Here is a 26,711-nt window from a genome sequence, read left to right as displayed (position 1 = left end):
TGTTATAGAAGACGATTTGTAACGACGATTTTAGCTGATTTTTAGCTCGAAAATGTTGGAACGACGTCGCAACAAAGTTGCAGCGCAGTGTTGATCGATAAATCGTCGTTAGAATCAATCGTCCTTTCATAACAACACCGTTAGAGTTTTTCAAAACGTTCAAAGAGTTATCAGAAGTTACTCGTTAACTACAAAAGTCATGAGGGAAGACTTTCATTTTGCTATTAACTTTTTAATTGTACAAGCAAGTATAAAATGAGTTAAAAATGCATATCATTACCTCGAAATGCTAACTATAACTACATAGTAACTAGTTGTAGAAAAGTTCAGAACCACTTATTATAAAGATGACTAAATCAATGGATTGTTGATATTTTAACCAACTTTACAACTCCCCTCAATATCATCTAACACCTGTTTTGCAGCAGACTTAAGGACACATTGCGGATATTGCGAGTTCAAATTTCGAACATAGATATTCATGTCTTCCTTCATACGCGAGTGTAAAATCTGAACTGAATCTAGCAATTTCTTTTTAAAATAGGAATCACTTCCTCACTGGTGAGTAACACTTCTTTTCCGGATCAAAAAATATTGAAGGTTTTACTATATAAGGAAATAGACTGTATCCAGTTAAGTATGCTTACCGTAATGGTTGCTTGTTACTTTGAAAACAAACTTAAAAGTTATTTTCCATCGCCAAAACCATAATTTTGTGACTCGAAAACTAACTTCTGAACATTTGAAGCCGTCAACGGTTTTAAAACACGTTAGGAAATTGAAGACTCTGGCGTCAATCGTTACATCAAATCACTGAGATGGAATCTTCTTTTACGCCAACTTTTAGAGCGACGAAATTTCCTTGGACTGTCTAGTGCCCCAAGTTGATCTAGGGTGCAAAAGATTAATGAGAAAAAATGAATGGACAGCGAATTTTTAGAATACGATGTATAGGACTAGGAGCTTCCCCAATCAGATCTCAAGTCAGGAAAAGGTGTTTTACAACCCTTGGACTCCACGCCTTAGCACAATAATAATTTATGTCAGGATAACTAAAGAGCCCAGGGAGCAATTTGTGTTTCCAAACCCTTTAGCAATGGGCAACGTACACAAGCCTAAATGCACTGGAAAACGAAAAACAAAAGAACATGTGCCCTCACTCTGGGGGTGTCTGAACCATTCATCTTACATATCACTAAGGTGCCACATCACAACACATTTTTAAACGCACCTTTCGAGTTGGGTTCAGCTGAGCCCTGTGAAATCAATGCTTCGATTTTATCAAGAGCTCCTGAGTCCAGTTCATTGGGGGACGTTACTCGAATCACATGATCGGACGATCCAAGAGCAATTTTAGTCAGTTCAGATTCACTGACGTCCGGGCTGATTCCAACAGCAATAACATTCAGGGATGCCTCCTGTATGAAGAAACAACTTTAACACTTGACAAGAAGATATTTAGGGACAGGTATTTAAACGGAAGTTTTGCCAATGTTTAACAAAACCGCGTTCTAAGCGATTTTCACTTTGCCTATCGCTTTTATCATAGCAGTACCATTAATCGTGAAAAGTTACTTGAAGGTATAAGGGGTACACTAGAAAAGCATTTATCTTCTTACAGTACGACTACTGTAACCTGGTCCACCAAGACAAAAGTTGACCAATCATATTACAGAAAAAAACAAAAATAAAAGAATACATTCCAAGAAAGTTAGTGGTCAATCATGATCGAAATAAACAACATGGATCCAGATCAACCAATTACAACCTGCAGACGCGGACCTTTTAAACCTGTTGAAGAAAGCCCGCTTTTCCTGAGAGGTCCGTTAGAGTGAATAACTGAGGAAAAAACGTCAGCGTCTATTTTTAGTTATATTTTTCACCAGAGTCCTTGATGTTATTGCAAAGGGCGGCAATTGTGGTAATTTAAAGAAATTGCTGGTAGATCTTCTGGGTGTTATACGTAAAGTTTTGAATAGAATGGTGAAACATTTTGCTTTCTTGAAAAACGTTTGCTATCAATATTTAAATTTTGTGCTTGGAGTAACCCACGGTTTTTTTTACGAGCTGCTGATTGGCATACAGGCAACTTTCTCGGAATGTACATTGCTTTTTTCCGGAATCCGATTGGTCAGCTTTGTACTAGTGGCCCCGGTTACAGTGGTCGTGCTGTAAAATAAACCACTGAGGACAAGATCTGGAGGTTCAAACTGAGTTTGTTAAACCGCGGCCTGCTTTTAAGTTAGACCTCGTTTAAATAACTTCTGTAGCTTCTTCGGAACAAAGCTATTAAAAGTACTCTGGAACCTAGCATCTACGACTTGCGTAGAGCACATAACTCGAATCTTCCATCTTCTGCTTCTGAAATCCCAAATTTTACGTCTGTTTACTATTCAAATGACTTTTTCTGGAATTCATGAAAGAGTAAATCCAAAGTCCTCCTATGATTTCGAAACATTTTCTTGAATTAAAACTAATAGAATAATGAGTAATATTTTTCTCAATTTTTTTTCCTCGCAGTGCAAAAACAAATCCAACACGGATAATGAAATTCACCACTTTAAAGGGGCTTAGTCATGAGGATATTGCTGTTTTAACTGCGCAGGATTAGCTCAGTCGGTAGAGCGCTTGACTGCGGAGCGGGAGGTCACGGGTTCTATTCCTGGGGCTGGACCAATACTCAGGGTCTTAAAATAACTATTATTTTCAATTGATGCGAAAAAATTTTAGCTCTTTAAAAAGATAGCAAATTGTGTGACATAGCTCCTTTAAAACCGTAACAAACTAAACAGATTAAGCAAAATAGCTTTATTAAAGTTACATGCAAGGCAGGGTACGGAAAATGAAAGAAAAATAATTTTTGGGCCTAGTCTTTGGATGTTGAATTTTGGTGCCTACCTCCATTTTTTGTGATATAAAGCTATAAGGCATAGATCCAGCGTCATTGTTCTTGGATGTAAAAACGATCAGTATATTTTCACCCTCTGAGCGGAGTCCGCATCCCTCTCGGCAGAATAACTCTTGAGTGGCTTTCAGCATGGCCAGGTCAGTGCGATGACCCTGAGCACGGATATACTCAATACCTTGAACAATCCCAGACACGTCAACATCAGTAAACATCTTAAGTGTCATTACAAGCTGGGATGCTTGACCGTACTCGATAAAACCAAACTGAACACTTAACCCAAAGGTATCGGTAATTCTAACGACTAAACGGGATACAAATAACTTTAGCATTTGAAATTGTTCGTGAGTCACACCGGAGGAACTGTCCAACAAAATCCCTATATCGATCCCTTTACTGGCGGTTGTTGGTACTGGAGAGATCTCAGTTGTAGTCGGTGGAATGGCTAAACAAAGAAAAATGACAATAAAAAAACATAATCAGTTACTGCTTGTTATTATTAAAACTTTTATTATGGTTATTGGATTTTCTGCATTTTTATTTCTTATTTATTATACAAAAAATGTAAGTAAAACTGAATCTAATTAAAGGGCATGTAATTAGTTTTACTAATTTATCTTGCCCTTCTCCATTTATTCTTGTAACTTGATTATTTAAATCTAGCTTGTAAATGGTACTTTTAAATCTGTGCTACAATATAACTGGGCCTGGAATAAACGGAGAAAATTTTAATAAATTATTAAAAAATACAAATACAAATTTCCTTCATTTTTGATTAGCTGAACGGACCTAAAACAACGCTGTTGAGATCAAATATGGTAAATGAAATCTTCATAGAGTGGAGGCTAGCTGATATTTATTTTTCTGACGATAGCAACCGAGGAAATAATTTCGTACACTTAGCATGAGGATACGTACGTAATTATTTAATTACAATTGAGCAGGGATTGGCACAATTGGTTAGTGCGAACCCTTTTTTGCAAGAGCTCCCTATCAGTTCGATTCCCAGCTGTGGCCTTAAATCCTTCTGCCTGTCGTATTACTTTAAGTTCCCCAATCCCGTTTAACGTGAGGCCGAGACGGTTGTTGAATAAATAGACAGATAATGCAAAGAAAACGCATCGTTTAACAAGAACGTGGATTGGAGGAAGCGCACGGAAAGTCTTGAATCCGACTTACTGCTCCAAATTTGCAATTTTTTCATTTGTCATCTCCAATTTTAGATCTGCGCGGGCAGTAGTCTCTGTTCTCAAGCTGTTTTTGAGAATGTTTCCCCATAACTAGTTTTTATAAATTGGTGTTAAACTGCTGGGAGTCTTAATTAGCCCAGAAGAATGGTCCACATTGCTGATGTTTAGTTAGCCGAAAGGAATAATAGAAAATGAGCAGATAAAAACTGTCCTAAAAAACTAGTACTCTTATTGACAAAACTGGGAGTTTTAATTGTACATAAATTCCTTTCTTTCTGATATTAAACAATATTAAGGTGACTCGACCCAGTTTTTTTGAGGGGGTACCATCCTACTTTGAAGCTCTCTGGTATCCCCACCTTTACTTTAATCGTAAATCTAACACATAGAATGGATAACATATAGATCAATCTTCAATATTACATAGAATTTTTGGCGATCGGAGTAAATGTCACGTGGTTATAATGCCACGCCCCTTTGAGGTCTGAGTCGAAGATCTGCTGTTGCCGGCATTTTTTCGTGAAAATCTCTCGGCTACACATAGTGCGCATTAGTGCTTTGCGCTGAACAGAGTTTCACCAAAATCGCAAAGACCCAATTCGAGAAATTCAGCGGTTTCCAAATTTAGGTCATAATTTATGCGAAAACGATAAGCAAACTTTACACGGATTATATCTAATAAACTAAGAGATTCATCCCTTTATTTTGGGCATCGTTATAACTGATGGGGCCTTGCAAGTCAGCAAAACGCTTTAGGACCTTGTAAATGCGCGCGATTTCGAGCAAAGCAAACATATAGAAATTATAGTTTTCGCTATTTGTTGACGTTTATGAGCATTTAAGAGTCCTTCTCACGAAAAAAGCATTTTAAAAAAATTCGTAGTTTTTTTTCCTTCAAATTTTTTCAGGGCCACAATTGATTAACTAACTACCCGGACTCTGAATTTCACAGTAATAAGTTAAGTTTGCTTATCATAAGTTAAGTTTGCCTATCATTTAAATAAACTAATAGCAAACCTTCTGTTGTCGATTCTTCTGATGCTAAACAAAATTATAAGAGAGAAGTTGTCAGAATAATATGAAGATTTCAAAATGATAATGATGAAAAGATTTTGAAAATCAATTGTTTTTGTCATCAAAACTCTCTTAAAAATTTACAAAAATCAATCTACAAAGTAAACAAACTAGGGACAAACTTTCTGTGGTCGATGCCTCTGACCCTTCTGATGGTAAGCAAAATTAAAAGAAGTAGTCAGAATAATATCAAAGATTTCAAAATCATAATGATGAAAAGGTTTCGAAAATCAATTGTTTTGGTCATCAAAATTCTCTTAAAAATTTACAAATATCATTATAGACTAAACAAACTAAGGACAAACCTTCGGTGGTCGATTCTTCTGATGCTAAACAAAATTAAAGGAAAGAAGATATCAGAGTAATATAAAGATGTTAAAATCATAATGGTAAAAAGATTTCGAAAATAAATTGTTTTTGTCATCAAAATTCTCTTAAAAATTTACAAAAATCAATCTACAAACTAAACCAACTAGAGACAAACCTTCTGTGGTCGATTCTTCTGACCCTTCTGATGCTAAGCAAAATTAAAAGAAGGTGTTAGAATAATATCAAAGATTTCAAAATCATAATGATGAAAAGGTTTCGAAAATCAATTGTTTTGGTCATCAAAATTCTCTTAAAAATTTACAAATATCATTATAGACTAAACAAACTAAGGACAAACCTTCTGTTGTCAATTCTTCTGATGCTAAACAAAATTGAAGGAAAGAAGATGTCAGAGTAATATAAAGATGTTAAAATCATAATGGTAAAAAGATTTCGCAAATCAATTGTTTTTGTCATCAAAATTCTCTTAAAAATTTACAAAAATCAATCTACAAACGAAACAAACTAGGGACAAACCTTCTGTGGTCGATTCTTCTGACCCTTCTGATGCTAAGCAAAATTAAAAGAAGTTGTTAGAATAATATCAAAGATTTCAAAATCATAATGATGAAAAGGTTTCGAAAATCAATTGTTTTGGTCATCAAAATTCTCTTAAAAATTTACAAATATCATTATAGACTAAACACACTAAGGGCAAACCTTCGGTGGTCGATTCTTCTGATGCTAAACAAAATTAAAGGAAAGAAGATATCAGAGTAATGTAAAGATGTTAAAATCATAATGGTAAAAAGATCAAAATCAATTGTTTTTGTCATCAAAATTCTCTTAAAAATTTACAAAAATCAATCTACAAACTAAACAAACTAAGGACAAACCTTCTGCGGTTGATTTTTCTGATGCTAAACAAAATTTAAGAAAGAAGTCAGAATAGTGTTAAGATTTCAAAATCATAATGATGAAAAGGTCTCGAAAATCAACTGTTTTGTCATCAAAATTCTTTTAATGTCAATATTCCGCTTGTAAGATACGCATGCAAACGTGATGCACGCAGGCTAAATAAACAACAACTATATGATGGCGTAATAAGGGGGGGGGGGGGGGGGGGGGACACAGCCCTGTGGCTGGTTATAGCGACTTCGGGTTATGTGCACAAAATAACACAAACCTTAGTTATCGCCCCACTACCGTGGGATAGGACAAGAGTCTTGGCAGAGCCTTTCTTATCTGCCCAGCGCCGCACGGGCTGGATCGGACAAGATTAAGGCAAAGGAATAGCTCAAAAGATGGCAAGACACAAGTAATGCCAAAAGCTTGGGGGAACTCGCAACGCAGACTTAACCGCACCACAAGGAGTGACCCACCAAAATTTATTGAGACATAACATAACAACAACTCCTCCAAAGGGAGGGAGGGCGGGTAGCAAAACTACTTTAAATGATTGCTTTAAATGATTGCTTTAGCTAACCGACTAATGACTAGGAGTAACATTGGCAAAGCTTTATAGTCAGACAGTGTCTCAAAGTACGCGCAATAGGCACAGTTGTACTATAAACTATCTCAACTTATCATGATTAAGGTCTAGCCATGAATAGCTCTGAATAGGGCTTTGAAAACAGGGACCAATCTTTGCGAAGCTAAGAAAAAACACGATGACAAACATGCGACAAATTAGTGAGGTTCTAGCCATGAAAAGCTTTTGTTTTCTGCTTAAAGAATAGAGTGCTTTCATTTAATGAATCAGGCTTTCAAGATATCACCGAGCCTAAGACGGGGCAGGCTTTCTCGGCCTACTCCCCTCGGGCTTCACGCTCCATTAACTACATTTACCCGCTGGTAAATGTCTCATTAAACTATTTTCAAAAACCAATCTACAAACTAAATAAACCAATGACAAACCTTCTGTGGTCGACTCTTCTGGTGCTAAACAAAGTTAAAAGGGAGAAGTTATCAGAATAACATAAAGATTTCTAAAATTATAATGACGGAAAGATTTCGAAAGTCAATTGTTTTTGTCATCAAAATTCTCTTAAAAGTTTCCAAATGCAATCTACAAACTAAACAAACTAAGGGCAAACCTTCCGTGGTCGATTCTTCTGACTCTTCTGATGCTAAGCAAAATTAAAAGAAGTTGTTAGAATAATATCAAAGATTTTTAAAATCATAATGATGAAAAGGTTTCGAAAATCAATTGTTTTGGTCATCAAAATTCTCTTAAAAAATTAAAAAAAATCAATCTTCAAACTGAACAAACTAAGGAGAAGCCTGTGGTCGATTCTTGTGATGCTAAACAATATTAAAAGAAGGTAGTTATCAGAATAATATAAAAATTACGAAATATAATGATGAAAGGTTTCGAAAAAAAAATTGTTTTTGTCATCAAATTAAAGTTCTCTTAAATTATTTTCACAAATCAATCTATAAACCAAATAAACCAATAACAAACCTTCTGTTGTCGATCCTTCTGATGCTAGACAAAATTATAAGAGAGAAGTTGTCAGACTAAATGATAATACTGAAAAGATTTTGAAAATCAATTGTTTTTGGATCAAAATTCTCTTAAAAAGCTTAGAAAAATCAATCTACAAACGAAACAAACTAGGGACAAACCTTCTGTGGTCGATTCTTCTGACCCTTCTGATGCTTAGCAAAATTAAAAGAAGTTGTTAGAATAATATCAAAGATTTCAAAATCATAATGATGAAAAGGTTTCGAAAATCAATTGTTTTGGTCATCAAAATTCTCTTAAAAATTTACAAATATCATTATAGACTAAACAAACTAAGGACAAACCTTCGGTGGTCGATTCTTCTGATGCTAAACAAAATTAAAGGAAAGAAGATGTCAGAGTAATATAAGGATTTTAAAATTATCATGGTAAAACGATTTCGCCAATTTAATTGTTTTTTTCATCAAAATTCTCTTAAAAATTTACAAAAACTAATCTACAAACTTAATAAACCAATAACTAAACCTTCTGTGGTCGACTCTTCTGGTGCTAAACAAAATTAAAAGGGAGAAGTTATCAGAATAACATAATGATTTCAAAATTATAATGACGAAAAGATTTAGAAAGTCAATTGTTTCTGTCATCAAAATTCTCTTAAAAATTTGCAAATGCAATCTACAAACTAAACAAACTAAGGAAAAACCCTCTGTGTTCGATTTTTTCGATGTTAAACAATATTGAAGGAAAAGACGTTGAGAACTGTTTTTAATTATTTTCACAAATCAATATACAAACTAAATAAATAAATAACAAACCTTCTGTTGTCGATTCTTCTGATGCTAAACAAAATTAAAGGAAAGAAGATTTCAGAGTAATATAAAGATTTTAAAATCATAATGGTTAAAAGATTTCGCAAATCAATTGTTTTTGTCATCAAAATTCTCTTAAAAATTTACAAAAATCAATCTACAAACTAAACAAACTAAGGACAAACCTTCTGCGGTTGATTTTTCTGATGCTAAACAAAATTTAAGAAAGAAGTTGTCAGAATAGTGTAAAGATTTCAGAATCATAATGATGAAAAGGTCTCGAAAATCAACTGTATTGTCATCAAAATTCTCTTAAATTATTTTCAAAAACCAATCTACAAACTAAATAAACCAATAACAAACCTTCTGTGGTCGACTCCTCTGGTGCTTAACAAAATTAAAGGGAGAAGTTATCAGAATAACATAAAGATTTCAAAATTATAATGACGAAAAAATTTGGAAAGTCAATTGTTTATGTCATCAAAGTTCTCTTAAAAATTTCCAAATGCAATCTACAGACTAAACAAACTAAGGAAAAACCTTCTGTTTTCGATTTTTTCGATGTTAAACAATATTGAAAGAAAAAAACGTTGAGAATCCTCTTAAATTATTTTCAAAATCAATCTACGAACTAAATAAACTAATAAAAATCTTCTGCTGTCGATTCTTCTGATGCTGAACAAAATTAAGAGAGAGAAGTTGTCAGAATAATATAAAGATTTCAAAAGCATAATGATGAAAAGGTCTCGAAAATCAATTGATTTTGTCATCAAAATTCGCTTAAAAATTTTAGAAATATCAATCTACCAACTAAACACACTAAGGACAAACCTTCTGTGATCGATTCTTCTGATGCTAAACAAAATTAAAAGGAAAACATTTTCAGGATAATATAAAGATTTCGAAATCATAATGATGAAAGGGTTCGAAAATTAATTGTTTTTTAGCACCAAAGTTCTCTTAAAAAATTACAAAAATCAATCTTCCAACTAAACAAACTAAGGAGAAGCCTGTGGTCGATTCTTGTGATGCTAAACAATATTAAAAGAAGGTAGTTATCAGAATAATATAAATATTACAAAATATAATGATGAAAGGTTTCGAAAACCAATGGTTTTGTCATCAAATTCTCTTAAACTATTTTCAAAAATCAATCTAGAAACTAAATAAACTAAGGACAAACCTTCTGGCGTTGATTTTTCTGATGCTTAAAAAAAATTAAAAGAAAAAGGTTATCAGAATAACATAAAGATTTCAAAATCATACTGATGAAAAGATTTCGAAAGTCAAGTGTTTTTTTCACTTTAAAAATTCAAAACTCATTTTACGAACTAAACAAACTAGGAAAAACCTGGTCAATGATGCTAAACAATATTAAAAGAAAAAAGTTTTTAGAATAATATAAAGATTTCAAAATCAATTTTTTTTGTCATCAGAATTCTCTTAAATTATTTTCACAAATCAATCTAAAAACTAAATAAACTGAGGACAAACCTTCTGTAGTCAATTATTCTGATGCTTAACAAATATTAAAAGAAAAAAAGTTTTCGGCAGAATAATATAAAGATTTCAAAATCATACTGATGAAAGGGTTTCGAAAATCAATTGTTTTTGTCATCAAAATTATTTTAAATGTTTACAAAAACAATCTACAAACTAAATAAACTAATGACAAACCTTCTGTGGTCGATTTTTTGATGCTAAACAAAATCGTAACGATGAAAACATTTCGAAAATCATTTGTTTTTGTCATCAAAATTCTCTTAAATATTTACAAAAATAAAGTAAGCAAAGTAAGTAAACAAATTAATGACAAACCTTTTGTTGTCGATTCCTTTGACGCTAAACAATATGAAAACGAAAAAAAAGTTGTCTGAATAATATAAAGATGTCAAAAATAATAATGATGAAAGGGTTTGGATTTTTGTTTTGTCATTATAATTCTCTTAAATTATGTTTATAAAAATCAAAAAGAAAAAGTCGAAAAAAAGTTACACGAACTAATAAAAGAAGCAAAAATGAAGTGAAAAATAATTTGCAAAGAAAGAAATTTACCACTTGCATTTGACTCTTCAAAGCACAAACTTGTCTAGTTTGAGACGCTCAGAATATCTGGTTAACACATTTTAATTGTATTAAAATAATCTTTAGCCATATCAGTGATGTCATTATGACGTCATGCATTTATTAGAGAAGGAATTGGAACCATCCGCCATCTTCGATCTGCCATTTTGAAATAACTAAATGTCTTCTATTCTCATTCGTATAAAAGCCGCCGCGTTACGATTTAATCAACTAGATTACTGCGTGCTCCCTCGGGAAGCAGTCTATTGGTCCTTTACGGTCCCCAGGGAAATTCCCTAGGCCTTTTATACGCCCTAGCAAACAAATTCGCCGTCTTCTCGCAAGTCTACTCTACAACGGGCGAGCAAGTTTCATTCTTCCGCAACGCGGCCAGCGCCACTGAAGCTCTTTCATGGCTCTCGTCCCTGTTTAACCAGACCCAGCTGATGCGGTAGCTATTGCTTCGACAGAGCCTCAACCGGCACCAACACCGTCCACCTAAGTATCATGTTTTAATTTCTCGCTTCCCCCTTTTCTTGTCAATTTGTTACATACGTGGCGTTTACCTTTTTCACCATTCTGTTCTGGAGTTTGTTTACGTTAGCGCTCTTAGGCGTCTGTGCAACGTACCAGAGGTAAGGCGACCCTTATTTGATTATTGTCGCGTCTTTTGCGTCTGTTACAGTAGAAAGATAACGAGCCGGAACAAATTTTCGTTGGCGCTTCATGGCGTTTGTGAAACGTAAAGGAGAATCTCAACAGTGCAGTTCAGTGGAATGTATTTAATTACGTTGGCGCCGTTCGGCGTCTGTGAAACGTATAATGAAGAGAAAGACATTACGCTTCTTAGCGTTGGTGAAACGTAAAGGAGGATCCCAGCAGCTCTACTCAGTGGCATGTTTTTAATCAGTTACGTAGGCGCCTTTTGGCGTCTGTGAAACTTACAATCAAGGGATAGACATTACGTTGATGCTTCTTAGCGTTTGTGAAACGTAAAGGAAGATCTCACCAACGCAGTTCGGTGGCATGTTTTTAATTTCGTTGGTGCCCTTTAACGTCTGTGAAACGTACAATGACGAACAGGCATCTTTGGCTTTACTTCGCGCCCGTCCATCGTACATTTGGTCTAGAGTCTTTGATGCTTTATGGCATTTTACGTGTATGTATTGCAAGATTTTAGAATAAGGTGGCCAGTTGTTTATTTTTCCCGTTCGTTTCCTACTCATTGTATTGTCAACACTTTGTATAATTTCAGCACATTGCATTGTCAGCATACTCCGTGCCCCCTCGCAGCTGTTCTCGTGAGACGTCTCACTTTTTTATATTGTGTTTATTCTTCCTCACCTATTACACTTCTTAGAGGTCACATAGCAGAAACAGAAGGTGACGTAACTCCTAGATATCAGTTTCAGTAACCACATTCTCTTAACTCTAGCGCACAGCCTTAATAAATTTGCACGAGTTTCCTTGTATATTATATTTTTCTCTGGCTTTTACTTCCCATATTTCTTATACCCCACACTAGAGTCGTGCTCAGGAGGGGTTCCTAAACACACCCCTCCTCCGGTCTTCGGACGGTTTCCTGATTCGACTCAACTGTGGGGTTCCCTCCCAGCCTCCCTCGTTCACAGGGTCTTTCCTTCTTTTTATCTCCTCCCATTCGGATTTCTCTAACCGGGTTACACATGCTGTAAGTCACCCTTAAGCTTTCGTTTAGCGTCTCTGGGAGGGGAAGCCCCACAGTTGGGCCGGGCCACTCCCCTCAATTGAATCCGTCACATCTGGGAGAGGCATTACGCCAACACTGCCCATCTCTCTAAAGGAGTTAAAAGGCATAAGGTGGCTTTTATGCGAATGTGAATTAGTTACTATTTTACTTATACCTATGTATAAAAGGATGCAATTTACACTGTCGAAAATTGAACACAGCATCTGCCAACTGATCATTTTGAACTGATATTTTTTCTTAAACTCGTCATTAATAACGTTTTAAGCAAATTAAATATTGTCAAACGAGATACATGTATAACTATGGACAAACCTTTTGTGGCCGATTCTTCTAACGCTTAACAAGATAAAAAGGGAAAAAAGGTCGTCAAAATTAACAATGAGAAGGATTCGATAGTCTAAGGATTTTGCTATCAAAATTCTGTCAAGTTGTTTACAAAACTAATCTGCCGAATAAATGTATTTTTCTGAACTAAACAAAAAAGAGGTCGGAAAAAAAAACTTAAAATAATCAATAATCACCAAGGAAAAAAACAGTCGAGCTATATAATTTGGCAACTAAAAATGCGTACTTTAGCACCTGAAGTTGATTCTTTAACTTTATCAGCAGAAAGCAATAATCCACCCTAGTTAGAAACCCTTAACTGAAATAAATAAAGAAAATAACTAGACTATGCTTTTTGGATTTTGTGCATTTTGATTGACTCACAAAAATGCTGCTATGAAAATGAACAACAAATGGTCTGTAATTCTCAAAAATAGGTTGCCCAGCTGAGACTACACAGTTCTTGTTTTGTGTTGACAACATTGAGAAGAAGCTTACTATCGTGAAATAGAGTTTTGATACGCCTTAGAAACTATTTGTTCTCATTCAATTGATACTACTCATTATAGAAACAAAGCAAGCAAGTTTTTAACGATTTAAAAGGGTCAGTGATAGGTTATGCTAGTGCTTGAAAAGGAATGTGTTCACGGTAAATTAAATTCAAAGTATAAGTAATTCGTAATCAATGCTTTAAGGGGATGGTTTACTAAATTCTGAGAGAATAAAAATTGTCGGTGACTTACCAGCTGTTGTGGATTCTTCTAATTCTAGTGGACAGAGAGATAAATTATCATTATTATTATAATGATTTTGATAATTTCAGGCTACCTTAAACAGTGACAGAAATATTGAGTGAGCTTTAGAGAGGAGCTTGCGGCGGTTAAAAATGAAGTCTTTTTTGTTTTACCTTAGGTGTAGTGTACTTAATGTAGTGTACTTATATTTATGGGACATGTTTTTTTTTGCTTTCGTGAGTTCCCAATTGGTTGAGGTTCGACTGTAGTTATTTCAGGCAATAAAAACTAGTAGATACATACCTTTACCATACAACTCAACCCTCATACACATCCAATCACCGAATTCTTGAGGATAAATGCGAACGTAGGTAGCCTCTACTGGAGTCGGTAAAATTTGTTTCTTTATAGAACTAGGATCAATGTTGCCTTCAAACACCTGGTAGGAACAAAACATGATGTTATGATATACTTTTATACATTGAGAAGGACACACTCAGTGTAATTTGGTATCCCATAATCAACTGCTTGTGAGCTATAGCTGCATCAGATTATGTAGGAGAGTTTTGAAAATTTATCTGATGCAATTATTATTCGGGATATTCCGTTTGTGTGACGTCATCTAACAACAATAAATAGCGCAGTGTTCCGTCATAATAATTATAAGCTTAGCAAGTAGTTATCGCGGGTTGATAAAAATTTGATTAACTTTAAAACCGTCCAAGAAACGACCTCGAGAGGTAACAACTGTTCCTTCGATTTATCCGGGAACCATTTCTTGACTTTTTCGTCAATATTGACGATACCATCCCAAACGACGTTACGCAGGTGGCGAAATTTGTATTTTTTCCAACAAACCGTGTTACTTTTATTAAGATTAAGATGTTTCCATGTACTTTAAACTTTATTTAACATTGGCTTCTCAAATTTATAATAACTGTCAATTTAATCTCGTCTTTTAAGGTACCAATTTGAAATAAACAGGAATTTCAGCTTATTCAAAGTGATGGTTATTCTTGATCAACCCAAGCGCACTGCCATTAGGCCTGGGTTGTATCCTAGCAACATGTAGCGAATGCTCAACAAAGATTTTACTTGAATCATGCAAAGACATTGTTGAATGTGCAGAATCGAGCCAGTGAGAGAGAGGCCTTGTTGGCTTGGGTGCATCACTTAGGGAAGCTTTTGCCCCAACCCTGGCACCCGTCAGCCGGCACCAGCCCTGTATTCATGGCAGCTCCTCCCGCTCCGCCCGCCCTAATGTTCCTGTTGAACAAGAGGAAGAAGAAAAAGCTGGTGCTGAAGGAGCTGCTGCGGCAACGGCACTTGAACCCAAGGTTTTCCGCTCTTGTCAGTTTTTGTTTCGCCTAATCACTTGTTTGTTTGTTGTTGTTTTTTTAATACGTTGGTTATCTGTTATCTGGGTTAACTTTTACTTGCCTTTTTGTTCATGTTTTGTTTCATCTATTTTGGACGGGTCTCCGTGTTACGTAATTTTTTTCTTAGTGCTTCCGTTTGCGATGTATCTGCTTTTCACACATCCCTTCATACCCATGAAGTTTTATGCTACGTTAACTTTAAAGCACTTGATTATTTCAAAATGACTGATCTGGGCGGTTGATTGTCCCAGTTCTTCTTCATTATATTTTTGCCTAATTATCAAGATGATTCATGTATCAGAAAACTTTCACTTACTTGTTCTAACCCGTGTAAAGGACTACAGTAAGAGGAGCGATCTTGACATTTATCGAACGGATAATATTAACCGCTATTTGTTACAGTAAGGGGCGGGGGAAAGGGTAGAAAGTTATTTTCTTTTTAGGTTTTATTCTTTAGGTATACCTTTACTCGACCATCTCCCCTTTCAACTTTTTTCCATTCTTCCCCAGTGACAGAGTATTCCAAAAAGTAAGATTTGACAAATGAGGTCCCTTCTTGTTGGCCAGTACCTTGGGTGGCGATCGCACAGACTGTTTTGGACTCAGGTAACTGGATCTGTAAGTACTCTCCTTTGTTACTGTTTTCAGCACACCAGCTTAAAGGTCCATTTAAACGACCATTAGATGGATTAAAAAGGTTTAAAAAGTGCGAGGAAGCTGTGAAGCTTGAGCTTGGCAATTTTCCTCCTTCTGCAGCTCCGAGAGGGTCACCTTCACATGGAGTCTCTATAAGGGAACGTTATGATAATCATTGGGATTTTTAAACTCAGTGATTTATTGCGGCTTCGTCAGACACTTTTTTTTTTAACAAATATAAGATTAAAGGATTATATTCCCCTTGGAGGAGATAGTACATTATTGCTTGTTTATTTTCATGTTGAAATAGAGGAATACAATAGTGAATGGCGCCAACAAGAGATTTTCAAATGCACTGTGGATGCAATGCCTATGCCTGGTGAAATATTTGGGACCTCGCAATCCATTTAGAGCATAACGCTGGCACAAGATATGTCTGACGTACGCTCCGCGAATGCGAATGACTCAACCATGTGAACGCCTTGCCACAGTTACTGTTCCAGTGTAAAGATAATACATTGTATTGTTTTCTTACCACGGAGGCTGGGTGATCAAACTTATAGTTTTTACTTGCATAAACGTTCGCCATAAATAGATTAGTTAGTTAATATAAGAAGAGATCGAAACGTCCCGTATAAAATAGGAGCTCCGCTTTTAGGCTTGCCTTAAAAAAAGAAAACATGCTAGTGAATACCTTCCGAGTGGAAAACGATTTATTAAATATGATTTGATAAGGATTATTTCTGACCCACCTGTTGCTGCTGGTGATTTTGTAGATGACTGTAACTGATGCATTGCTGTATGAATTAAATATAAAGAAACAAACAAAGAGGTCCACTGGATACCAACAATATTTTTGATATTCTTTGACCATGTGAAGTATCAATGGGCTTACCCTTTCCCATTCTCATCTGCTCTTATTGCTAACAATTTTAGTAACTTTCTCTTAGTCGTAAGCTGTCCCGCGATGTCCAGGTAAGAGAAGGTTTACAGTACCGAAGCATGTAGTATGTTTGTGTAATAATCACTTTGCTTTTCATTTTAAACTTAAGGTAACTTTTAAACTCAAGGTAGTTTCATTATCCTTTGGATAAAGATAACGCTGCTAATGTAACGCTAAAAACCCAAACCAGCCCTAAAAGGTAAATAAATAGTTTAGGGTACTGGACGGCGGTCTGCGGAAATACCCAGTTTCACTACAATTGTGGCATGTTAAGAAGTGTTAAGAACTGTGTTTTAACTTAAAGCGTTCCGGATTTTTACTAAACCGGGCCTTGACATGTTCACTCTTCCCTAGTTAATAGAGAGTTTTTAGAAGTAATTTTGATGATATCGTTCCCGTTTAACAAAGTTAAGAGTAAAATTTGGTACTGTAATGCACTGTTACTACTTAAATCATTATCTTACCAGGCTCCGTGGGCTCAGTCACCGCAGCTATAACTAATTTAGAATGAGAAACGAACATAGGTAAGCAAAATGGATTGAAGCAAAGTAGTAACAAAAACACGGCACCCTTAAAAGAAAGTAAATGGCCAGGAACACTCAATGCATGGTTTTCCAAGAACACAGGCAATAAATATTAACAAGAACAATTTAAAATCAAATAAGATGATTTACAGAAGTCAAATAACCAGCAAAAACGTCGAAAAGATTCCTTTAGAAGTAATGCTCAACAAATTTTAACTAAGATCAAAAACAATAAATGGAATACTCAAGGAAATGTGGCTTAAATAACGAACAGTGGTATTCCTTTTGTGGTTTTTAAAACTAAATGATAAAGTAAAACTATTTTAGCAGCGATGAATCGTTAGAAACCACATGCTCTACTGTGAGGTGCTGAGGGAAAGAATAAGCGCAAAGAGACGAGAAAGCTTGGAGAATTTTTGCGTGACAAGTTTTAGTATAATTTGAGTTAGTTAATTAAGTGATGACAAGAGAAAGATAATCAGTGACTAAGGGCCTGTTTACATGGAGGGGGGGACCACGGTCTAGTGGGGCTGGTTTCTTTTGTTTTCACGCTCTGGGGAACACAAAACAAAAGAAACCTACCCCACTAGACCGGGGTCCCCCACTCCATGTAAACAGGGTCTAACCTTCTGTGGTTGATTCTTCCGATGCTAAGCAACATAAAAAGAAAAAAGGAAGAGCTTTTTAAAAACGTTAACAGCAATAATCAAAATTTAATAGTTTACAAAGCGAAATGAATTTAGGTGTCAAAATTCTCTTTTAATTAGTTGTTCAGACTGAGAAATCAATTCCGCAGAAAAAAAAATTATTAGATAAACCGGAAGAAAAGGAAGCAAAATAAACAAATCCTGAAAGAGAAAGAAACAGTTAAAGAAATCACATGAGTATTTACCACTTGTTGTTGATTCTTCTCCTTCTGCAAATAAGGAGAAAGAAATCAAGGAAAGGATATCATTAAGGAATCAGTTTGAAGTAATCAGGACATTCTGGAAAGGTGTGATTTTTTTTCAAAAGCAGCCAGGGTGCAATTTTTTTTTTTCAACCCTGAAAACCTTTTTTCCTGTTTTTATTGCAATGCAGGATGTTTTTCTTAAGATTTGTTTTTTAGGATTTTTTCTGTTTTTGGACTCTCTCTCCCTTCATATTTGTAATGGTGCATCCCTAAGCTACATAGGAAGAAGAAAACGTCGTAAGGAAAAATGAATATCATTTAAGGATTAATTTCTAGATCTCAAAAGATCTAGATCGAGACGTCTAACGTGTGACATCGAGAAAACACTGCCTTGAATTTTAGTGCATTAGAACATTTATTACGAGTTATGATAAGAATAAATAAAACTAACCTATATCAAATAAAATATAACTAATGACAAACATTCTGTAGCTGTTTCCTCTGATGCTTAACAATAAAGAAAAAGAACGAAGAAGTCAGACAAAGTCAAGATTTGAAAGATACTGATAATGAAAAAGTCTCGAAAGTGAAATAATTTGTTGTCCAAATTTCCTCAAGTTAAACACAAGAATCGCTCTACAAATATTTTTAAAATATAAAAAAAAAATGAAACTAATCAACAAAAGAAGCAAGTTAAAGCTATGGTAGCAATTCGAAATCAGAGTTAAAGAAATAAAATATATCTACCACTTGTACTTGAGTTTTCTTCTCCAACAAAAAGAAAAGGCGATTATATAATTAGGCAACAACCGAAATGGTCAAATATCGGTTGTTGGTTGTTAAGGTAAAGAGAGGTAAAATAAGACAATGGTCACGATTAGGTGACCATGCATGAATATTTACCACTTATGCTTGTAGTTGATTCTTCTGGTGCTAAGTAGGAAACAAAAATAATATTTAGAAAAAAAGGTGATAAGGAATTTTACGAATGATTAAAAAAAAGATAAATGTTATTCAATTGATAAATTGATTACAAGGAATCAGTCAAACAAAGGATTTTTGCGTTGAAAAACAGAACAGAAGAGTAATAAGTAATTTAAAAAATGGATAAGTAAAATAATAAAAAATGAAAATCGAAAGACTGGTGTGATAACACTGGGGTGTTTACCAATTGTAATTTATTTTTGTTGTACACAAATGTTACAAAAATTTCACATTTTTCTTTCACGTTTAAGTTTCAACTTTAATTATTGGAACAGATTTGTTAGGCCTGGAAAATTACTATAGCGGTGTGAAGTGGTGGTCTAACGAAATTTTAGGGTCTGTACAATCGCAGTTTATTGTATCGCTAAACAGCTCAGAGTAAAATGTACTAGCGTAGCAAAGGACTTTAATAGAGGAAACTGAAAATATGTTTAAAGATTTGTTCAAGATAAATAAAAGTTATTGAAAAAATCATAAGTTAAAAACAACTTCATGATTATTTACTTTTATAAGTGTTTCTAGTACTAAGTAGAAAATTGCAATATTTTATAATGATGATCATATATAGAGTTACGTTAAGTAGTTTTTTTTTTAGAAAATAATTCTAAAGAATGCTGGAAGGCATGTAAAACAAAAAAGGAAACTATTGAAATTAATTATTCAGTTTTTATAGAATATTTTTAACAATTGTTGTGCTTATAAGTGTCGGTAAAACTAAAAAAAAAGTGGCTTAAGTGTAGAATAGTAAAAAGGGCAATATCTATGCATAATAAGAGAAACACTGGATATTTGATATGAAGAAATACCAACCTTTTGTGGTTGTTTCTTCTGATGCTGAATAGCATAAAGAGATAAAAGAATGTTGTTAATGCGAAACGTGCTTGGAAATGAAACAAGGCTGGGAGTGAGATGTTTACGTGACTTCATCCGTACAAAAACCTTTTTTACTTTATCAGCAAACGAAAATGCCAACTAGAGGTCATAAAGTTTTGTTGGTGCTTGAAGTAGAGAAAGATGGTTGTAAGAAAAAACTGTGGCCATAATACGTTGACTAAGAAATCTAATAATAATAATAATAATAATAATAATAATAATAATAATAATAATTATAATAATAATAATTATAATAATAATAGTAATGATGATGATGATGATGATGATGATGATGATGATGATTATGGGGATGTCGGCGATGATGATAATAAAACATCAGAGATAATACTTACCACTTGATGTAGTTGATTCCTCTTGTCCTAGAAATAAAATAAAAGATATTTGATATATTTTGATAGTAAACAGAGAAAAGAAATAAAAGAAAAGGTAAAGAGAAGCGAAATATAACAAAAAGTGTGGTCATGACTCGGTAAATGAGAAATAAAAAAAACAACAACAACAACAAGCAGACATAAATATTTACCACTTATACTTGTAGTTGATTCTTCTAGTGCTAAGTTGGAAACAAGGAAATGATATTTTAGAAATACTGATAAGGAAAAGATTCGACTACCGAATAAACATAAAAACAATAATAGTAATGATAATGATGAGAAAAAGCCAATAAAAACGTCAATAATAATTATTCACTACTTGTAAATGACTCTTTACGGGCTTTTAATCGAATGACTTTGTCAAATTTTCTCAAGTTATTTGCAAAAATCCCTCTACAAACATTTTTCAATTATACGAAATATATTTTTGTCTTGTTATTTTTTCTTCTTTACCATATAAGTATCGGTTAGACTAAACGGTAAAAACAGTAAAAAAGGATTTCATGCAAAACAACCGTCAATACATGTATCAAGCTAAGCATTTTGATTCTAGACAAAAAATAACAGGAACTTAAACGAACCTTCTGTGGTTGATTCTTCTGATGCTAAAACAACAGAGAAAGATAAAAAGGATCATTGTTAAGAGAAAACGTTCAAAAGATCAGGCATGACATAGAAGTCTTAACAAATAAAATAATTTTGAAAGACGACCCTTGTAAACGAGTACTTTAAGAATCGATATATGGTGATTACAGAAAAATAATTCTAAAGAATGCTGGGAGGCATGTTAAACAAAAAAAGAAAAATAATGAAATTAATTATCTAGTTTTTATAAAATATTTTTAACAAGTTAGTATTTTCAAGTTTGTGGTGCTTATAAGTGTCGGTAAAACTAAAAAAAAAAATAGCTTAATCGTAGAATAGTAAAAAGGGCATATCTATGCATAATAAGAGAAACACTGAATATTTGATAAGGAGAAATACCAACATTTTGTGGTTGTTTCTTCTGATGCTGAATAGCATAAAGAGATAAAAGAACATTGTTAGTGCGAAACGTGCTTGGAAATGAAACGAGGCTGGGAGTGAGACGTTTACGTGACTTCATCAGTACAAAAACCTTTTTTACTTTATCAGCAAACGAAAATGCCAACTAGAGGTCATACAGTTTTGTTGGTGGTTGAAGTAGAGAAACGTGGTTGTAAAAAAAAACTGTGGTCATAATACGTTGACTAAGAAATCTAATAATAACAATGATAATAATAATAATAATAATAATAATGATGATGATGATGATGATGGTGATGTCGACGATGATGATAATAAAACATCAGAGATAATACTTACCACTTGATGTTGTTGATTCCTCTTGTCCTAGAAATAAGATAAAAGATATTTGATATATTTTGATAGTAAAAAGAGAACAGAAATTAAAGAAAAGGTAAAGAGAAGCGAAATATAACAGAAGGTGTGGTCATGACTCGGTAAATAAGAAATCCAAATAAAAAAACAACAACAAGCAGACATAAATATTTACCACTTATACTTGTAGTTGATTATTCTAGTGCTAAGTGGGAAACAAGGAAATGATATTTTAGAAATACTGATAAGGAAAAGATTCGACTACCGGATAAACATAAAAACAACAATAGTAATGATAATGATGAGAAAAAGCCGATAAAAACGTCAATAATAATTATTCACTACTTGTAAATGACTCTTTAGGCTTTTAATCGAATCACTTTGTCAAATTTTCTCAAGCTATTTGCAAAAATCGCTCTACAAACATTTTTCAATTTTTCGAAATATATTTTTGTTTTATTATTTTGTCTTCTTTACCATATAAGTATCGGTTAGACTAAACGGTAAAAACAGTAAAAAAGGATTTCATGAAAAAACAACCGGCAATACATGTATCAAGCTAAGCATTTTGATTCTAGACAAAAAATAACAGGAACTTAAACGAACCTTCTGTGGTCGATTCTTCTGATGCTAAAACAACAGAGAAAGATAAAAAAAGAACATTGTTAAGAGAAAATGTTCAAAAGATCAGACATGGCATAGAAGTCTTAACAAATAAAATAATTTGGAGAGACGACCCTTGTTTTGCCGAAACTGCAAAGTAAACGAGTACTTTGTTGTTAACGGAAAGGTCACCGGTCTTGGGACTTAAATTTGCAGATGTCTATAAAATCCCGCTGTGATCGTAATATTTTATAATATTATTAATTGATTGCCACACATAAATCACGAAGGAGAAACTCTAAATTCTTCTCTCATGATTCTCTCATGCACGCATGTTCTTTGTCTGTAAGCTCATTTGGTAAAAAAAGCACTTTTCTAGTTATAGTCGTTATAACCATCCTCATATTCTTCGCATGTGCTCTAAGTCATTATAGAGAGATGAAAGGTTACTATGTGACGTTGAAATATCAGGCAAAACACAGAACAATTGCTTGAAGAGTGCTTGCGACTCTAAAGTGACTCGATTCTACTTAATTTTGCTCTGCAAATAACATAATTAGGCTTTTGGCACTTATTCCATTGAGATTTTTGTTGCAGTTCAAAACTGCCAAAGAACCTGAAAGTTTCTTCGAGCAGGAAGGGATGGCTCCCGAAAAAGGTATTATATACTCATTCGAAAGTTGTAATTTTATTGCTTCCTTGCCGGGAACACTGGCAATATATACGTTGTTGTTGATTTTTGAGGTAAGGGGAGGTGAAATTGGACCAAGAATGTGGTTATGATTAGATAGCTGACTGAGAAATCTAAAAACAACAGCAAGCGTGCTTGAATATTTACCCCTTATGCTTGTAGTTGATTCCTCTTGTGTAAAGAAGGAAACAAGAAGAAAAAACGTCTTTCTCCGTTTAATGATCACCCCAAATTACAGTAATCCGTAAAGAACGTGAATAAAGCTGCCATATTATTGCTCTATTTGTAAGACAAGATCTCGTTATTAGCAAGAACTTCCATAATTGGCTGTAGAAAATTGATTGAAAAGGATGGACTAAGATAGTTAATTTCAATGTCACTCGATGTCTCAACGTGAAATAAGATAGTAAAGGAGCTATACCACAAGGATTTTGCTGTTTTAGGTAATTAATATATAGGAGAAAATATTTTTCTGACTGGATATATATAATAAAGCAAAGATAACAAACCTTCTATGGTTGATTCCTCTGATGCTAAACAGACAGAAAAATAATAAAAAAAGGTTGTTTGTGGAAAGCGTTCTATAAAGAAAAGCTAGGAGGCTGAGGAGTAGTTATTCGAGGCTCTATGAATTTAAAACAAGAGCTTTGAACTCTAATGCGGGAAATGAAGTTCTTATATACCTTTAAAGGGGCTATGTAACCCCTGGTGCCAGTGCGAGCCGATGAAAACTAACTTGAAAACGTCTGCCCGACTTTTTTCAAGTTCTGTCGGAGATTTTTATCTAGTTAAATCTCAGCCATCGTTTGATAGTTAGCGGAGTTTTGTATTAAGAATCTATATATGACGATTACAGAAGAATTTTTTGCGTTATTTTTTAAGTTGTTTGCCCTTGGAATTTGTTTTACGTGGATTTGCAGTGTGCTCTTATCAGCGGCCATTGTACTGGCAGAAAACTAAAGACGGCTGATCCACAATGAGTGATGGAGTCTTTGATGGAATGTTCCTTATAGTTCACAGAACCTTTCTGGTGAGTTATTTTAGAGGCTGCTGGCTCTTGGATTGTGGTTTTTTTTTTTGTGCTCAAAGCATGTGGACACATAATCGAGCGGCTATCGAGTTGTGCTGTGGCTGTTTTTATTAAACAATTACAACAGCATGGCCACGCAAAACTAAACTTCTGGCGTAGTAAAGTTATGGAATTCGGCTAGATTCCTATTTGTATTTATCTTGATTCACTGCAACGATTAAACGCGACCGTTTGCTCGTCTAGCTAGTTTTCAACGGACTTTTAGAGAGGCACCAGTACGAGTCAGAAACTGTGAATGCCATGTTTTTGAACTCTTTGTGTTCGAGCATATTTTTGGAGAATAGCAGAGTTTACTTTCCCTTTATATTGACGGATTGCTTACAATGGAGTAGTATACTTAGTTTTCTTTTTCTCGACGTCGCAGTGATTCGGCAAGATCGAACAATTCTGCGCGATCAATGTGTTTCCTTAAGATCAAAACAAAGACATCAAAAACAGCGTCTCTTTTGTTCTGTCAGCATTCATTCATTCATCCATCCATCCATCCATCCATCCATCCATCCATCCATCCATCCATCCATCCATCCATCTATCCATCCATCCATCGATCCATTCATTCATTTAATCGTTCATTCGTTTATTCAATTATTCTAATTCATTGAATTAATAACAAACCAACAAACATGACTACTTACCACTTGTAGTTGATTCCTCTGCTCCTAAGTGGAAAAGTATAATAATTTAAAAATGCTGCTTAAAATGATTTCCGACAATCAAGTAACTTTAAAAGTTAAATTTTATCCCATAATTGAGAGAACATAAACAACCGTTACTTATACTGTAGGGGTAAGTAGTAGATAGCAGTAGTAGATAAAACCGTTAAGTGAATAAAGTCAATGCAAACAATATTTAGGCATTATCGGCTCTAGACAAGTTTGCTAAATTTAAAGTAACAATGACGAACATGCGAAGAAAGATGAAAATAAATGAAATGAGAAAAACAAATGAATGAAGTTGTGATTTTCTTGAATGTCATCCTAAGAAGTACTGCAAAGAGAAAATGACTATCAGGTTGCAAGTGACTAGAACATGCTATCTAATGAAGTTAAACGCACTTTAGACATTTTGTCTTTTTAAAGACATATTAGGGGTATTTTTAATGTTTTACTTCTTAAATTATTACTATCTAATTTAATATTTTACTATCCGTAATTTGTTGAATGCAGGGCCCCTCTGAAAACACGTGTGTGACGTGGGCTCCCTGTGGCCTCCAGGTATAGTAATGTTCACAACTATTATTATTGTTACTATTTATTATTACTATTAAGTGATCTAGATTAAGACGTTTAAAGAATCAGAAAGAGAAAAGAATGCCTTGAATGTTAGCGCATTTGAAAATTTATGACGAGTTATTGTAGCAAATAAAATAATATAACTAATGACAAACCCTCTGTGGTTGTTTGCTCTGATGCTAAACAATATAGAAAAAAAAAGTAGTCAGGATAAATGAAGATTTGAAAGATACTAGTAATGAAAAGATTCCGAAAGTCAAAAGTTTTTGTTGACAAAATTTTCTCAAGTTATTTTAAAAAGACGCCGTACGAATATTTTCGAAGAAAAAACTAAAACATAAAAACCTACCAAGGAAGCAAGATAAAGGAAAACAATTAAACATGAATATCTACCACTTGTACTCAATTCCTCTCCTCCTACAAAAAGAAGAGGCAATTTTTTAATTTACGCCAACAGCTGAAACTAAATTATGGCCAATAATGTTGTTGGTTGTTAAGGTAAAGAGAGGTGAAGTTAAATAAGACCAAAAATGTGGTCATAATTAGATGAATTAAAAATCTAAAATGTTTGAGAACTCTAAATAAAACAAATGTCAACAACAAGAAGCTTGCATGAATATTTACCACTTTTGCTTGTAGTTGATTCTTCTGGTACTAAGTAGGAAACAAGAAGTGAAATTTTGAAGATACTGATAAGGATAACTGGATTCGACTACCAAATTACATTAAAAAAAGATAACTGAGTAAATAAATGTTATTCAATAGCTCACGGTTCGATATATTAAAATTCTAACCTGACTCCGAGGCTTTAGGTTCAAAACTGCAATTTTTTTACCATTACATTGTCTCGCAATTCCCAGAGGAGACTTGAGCACAAAGAAAACTAAGCCAAAGATAGAAAAATGACCAGAAAACCTCGGAGTCATGTTAGAATTTTAATATATCGAACGTGGGCTTTATTCAAAAGCGAAAAGGGACAGACGTAACAAAAGTGGCCAAAAATAGGAAATAAATAATCTAACAACAAACCTGAGAAAAAAAAAAAAGAAAAAAGAAAAAGTGTAAACCTTGGGGAATTTAATAATTATTTCAGTTCACGCTTGTTCTTATACTCAAAATTATTACATTTTTTAAAACACGCATTTTCATAACGTTTGATCATATCGTTTTGTTAGAACGTAACGCAGGAACGGTTTTATAATAAAAATGCTGAGCCCTGTATAAAGTTGACTGAGAAATTAATAGAAGGGAAAAGGAAAACAACAACCACAAAAATGATAGAGAGCTTTAGATTCTAAGACGAGGACGACTCGGAGAACGAGATTTTCCCAATACTAAGTAGCGCGCGCGTGCGAACCAACGTCATTTGACGGGAAAATGTGATAGCCATCGTCATTCTACTACGGATGTCGTAGTGACGAAAAAGGTTATCAAATGTTAGGAATTTTATCATTTAGCGATCGAGAGAGGGCTTTAACTCCCTGAACGGAAATAAGCGAACTAAC

At 34.1% G+C, this 26,711-nt stretch overlaps 1 protein-coding gene across 1 annotated transcript in view; it reads right to left on the bottom strand.

Moving 5' to 3' along the window:
* Nucleotides 1-384: 384 nt before the first annotated feature.
* Nucleotides 385-26,711, bottom strand: part of LOC140930051 (uncharacterized) — a 30,542-nt gene continuing 4,215 nt past the window's right edge. The window contains exons 5-33 of the mRNA XM_073379711.1: nucleotides 25,362-25,385; nucleotides 24,610-24,633; nucleotides 23,394-23,417; nucleotides 22,197-22,220; nucleotides 21,576-21,602; nucleotides 20,813-20,836; nucleotides 20,190-20,216; nucleotides 19,774-19,797; nucleotides 15,448-15,770; nucleotides 13,909-14,044; nucleotides 13,615-13,638; nucleotides 9,938-9,961; nucleotides 9,586-9,609; nucleotides 9,118-9,141; nucleotides 8,940-8,963; nucleotides 8,761-8,784; nucleotides 8,290-8,313; nucleotides 7,943-7,966; nucleotides 7,575-7,607; nucleotides 7,396-7,419; nucleotides 6,375-6,398; nucleotides 6,199-6,222; nucleotides 6,016-6,048; nucleotides 5,837-5,860; nucleotides 5,654-5,686; nucleotides 5,475-5,498; nucleotides 2,899-3,350; nucleotides 1,232-1,418; nucleotides 385-889 (exon numbers count right to left, since the gene is read on the bottom strand). Of these exons, the coding sequence (XP_073235812.1) occupies nucleotides 801-889; nucleotides 1,232-1,418; nucleotides 2,899-3,350; nucleotides 5,475-5,498; nucleotides 5,654-5,686; nucleotides 5,837-5,860; nucleotides 6,016-6,048; nucleotides 6,199-6,222; nucleotides 6,375-6,398; nucleotides 7,396-7,419; nucleotides 7,575-7,607; nucleotides 7,943-7,966; nucleotides 8,290-8,313; nucleotides 8,761-8,784; nucleotides 8,940-8,963; nucleotides 9,118-9,141; nucleotides 9,586-9,609; nucleotides 9,938-9,961; nucleotides 13,615-13,638; nucleotides 13,909-14,044; nucleotides 15,448-15,770; nucleotides 19,774-19,797; nucleotides 20,190-20,216; nucleotides 20,813-20,836; nucleotides 21,576-21,602; nucleotides 22,197-22,220; nucleotides 23,394-23,417; nucleotides 24,610-24,633; nucleotides 25,362-25,385 (1,796 nt within the window). The 3' untranslated portion in view covers nucleotides 385-800. The remainder of the gene's footprint in view (nucleotides 890-1,231; nucleotides 1,419-2,898; nucleotides 3,351-5,474; nucleotides 5,499-5,653; nucleotides 5,687-5,836; nucleotides 5,861-6,015; nucleotides 6,049-6,198; nucleotides 6,223-6,374; nucleotides 6,399-7,395; nucleotides 7,420-7,574; nucleotides 7,608-7,942; nucleotides 7,967-8,289; nucleotides 8,314-8,760; nucleotides 8,785-8,939; nucleotides 8,964-9,117; nucleotides 9,142-9,585; nucleotides 9,610-9,937; nucleotides 9,962-13,614; nucleotides 13,639-13,908; nucleotides 14,045-15,447; nucleotides 15,771-19,773; nucleotides 19,798-20,189; nucleotides 20,217-20,812; nucleotides 20,837-21,575; nucleotides 21,603-22,196; nucleotides 22,221-23,393; nucleotides 23,418-24,609; nucleotides 24,634-25,361; nucleotides 25,386-26,711) is intronic.

The sequence above is a fragment of the Porites lutea genome, chromosome 1, assembly GCF_958299795.1.
Source record: "Porites lutea chromosome 1, jaPorLute2.1, whole genome shotgun sequence".
In the NCBI taxonomy this organism is placed as follows: domain Eukaryota; kingdom Metazoa; phylum Cnidaria; class Anthozoa; order Scleractinia; family Poritidae; genus Porites; species Porites lutea.
Note: the sequence above shows the minus strand (reverse complement) of the source record. Positions and strands in the feature narration are given on the sequence as shown.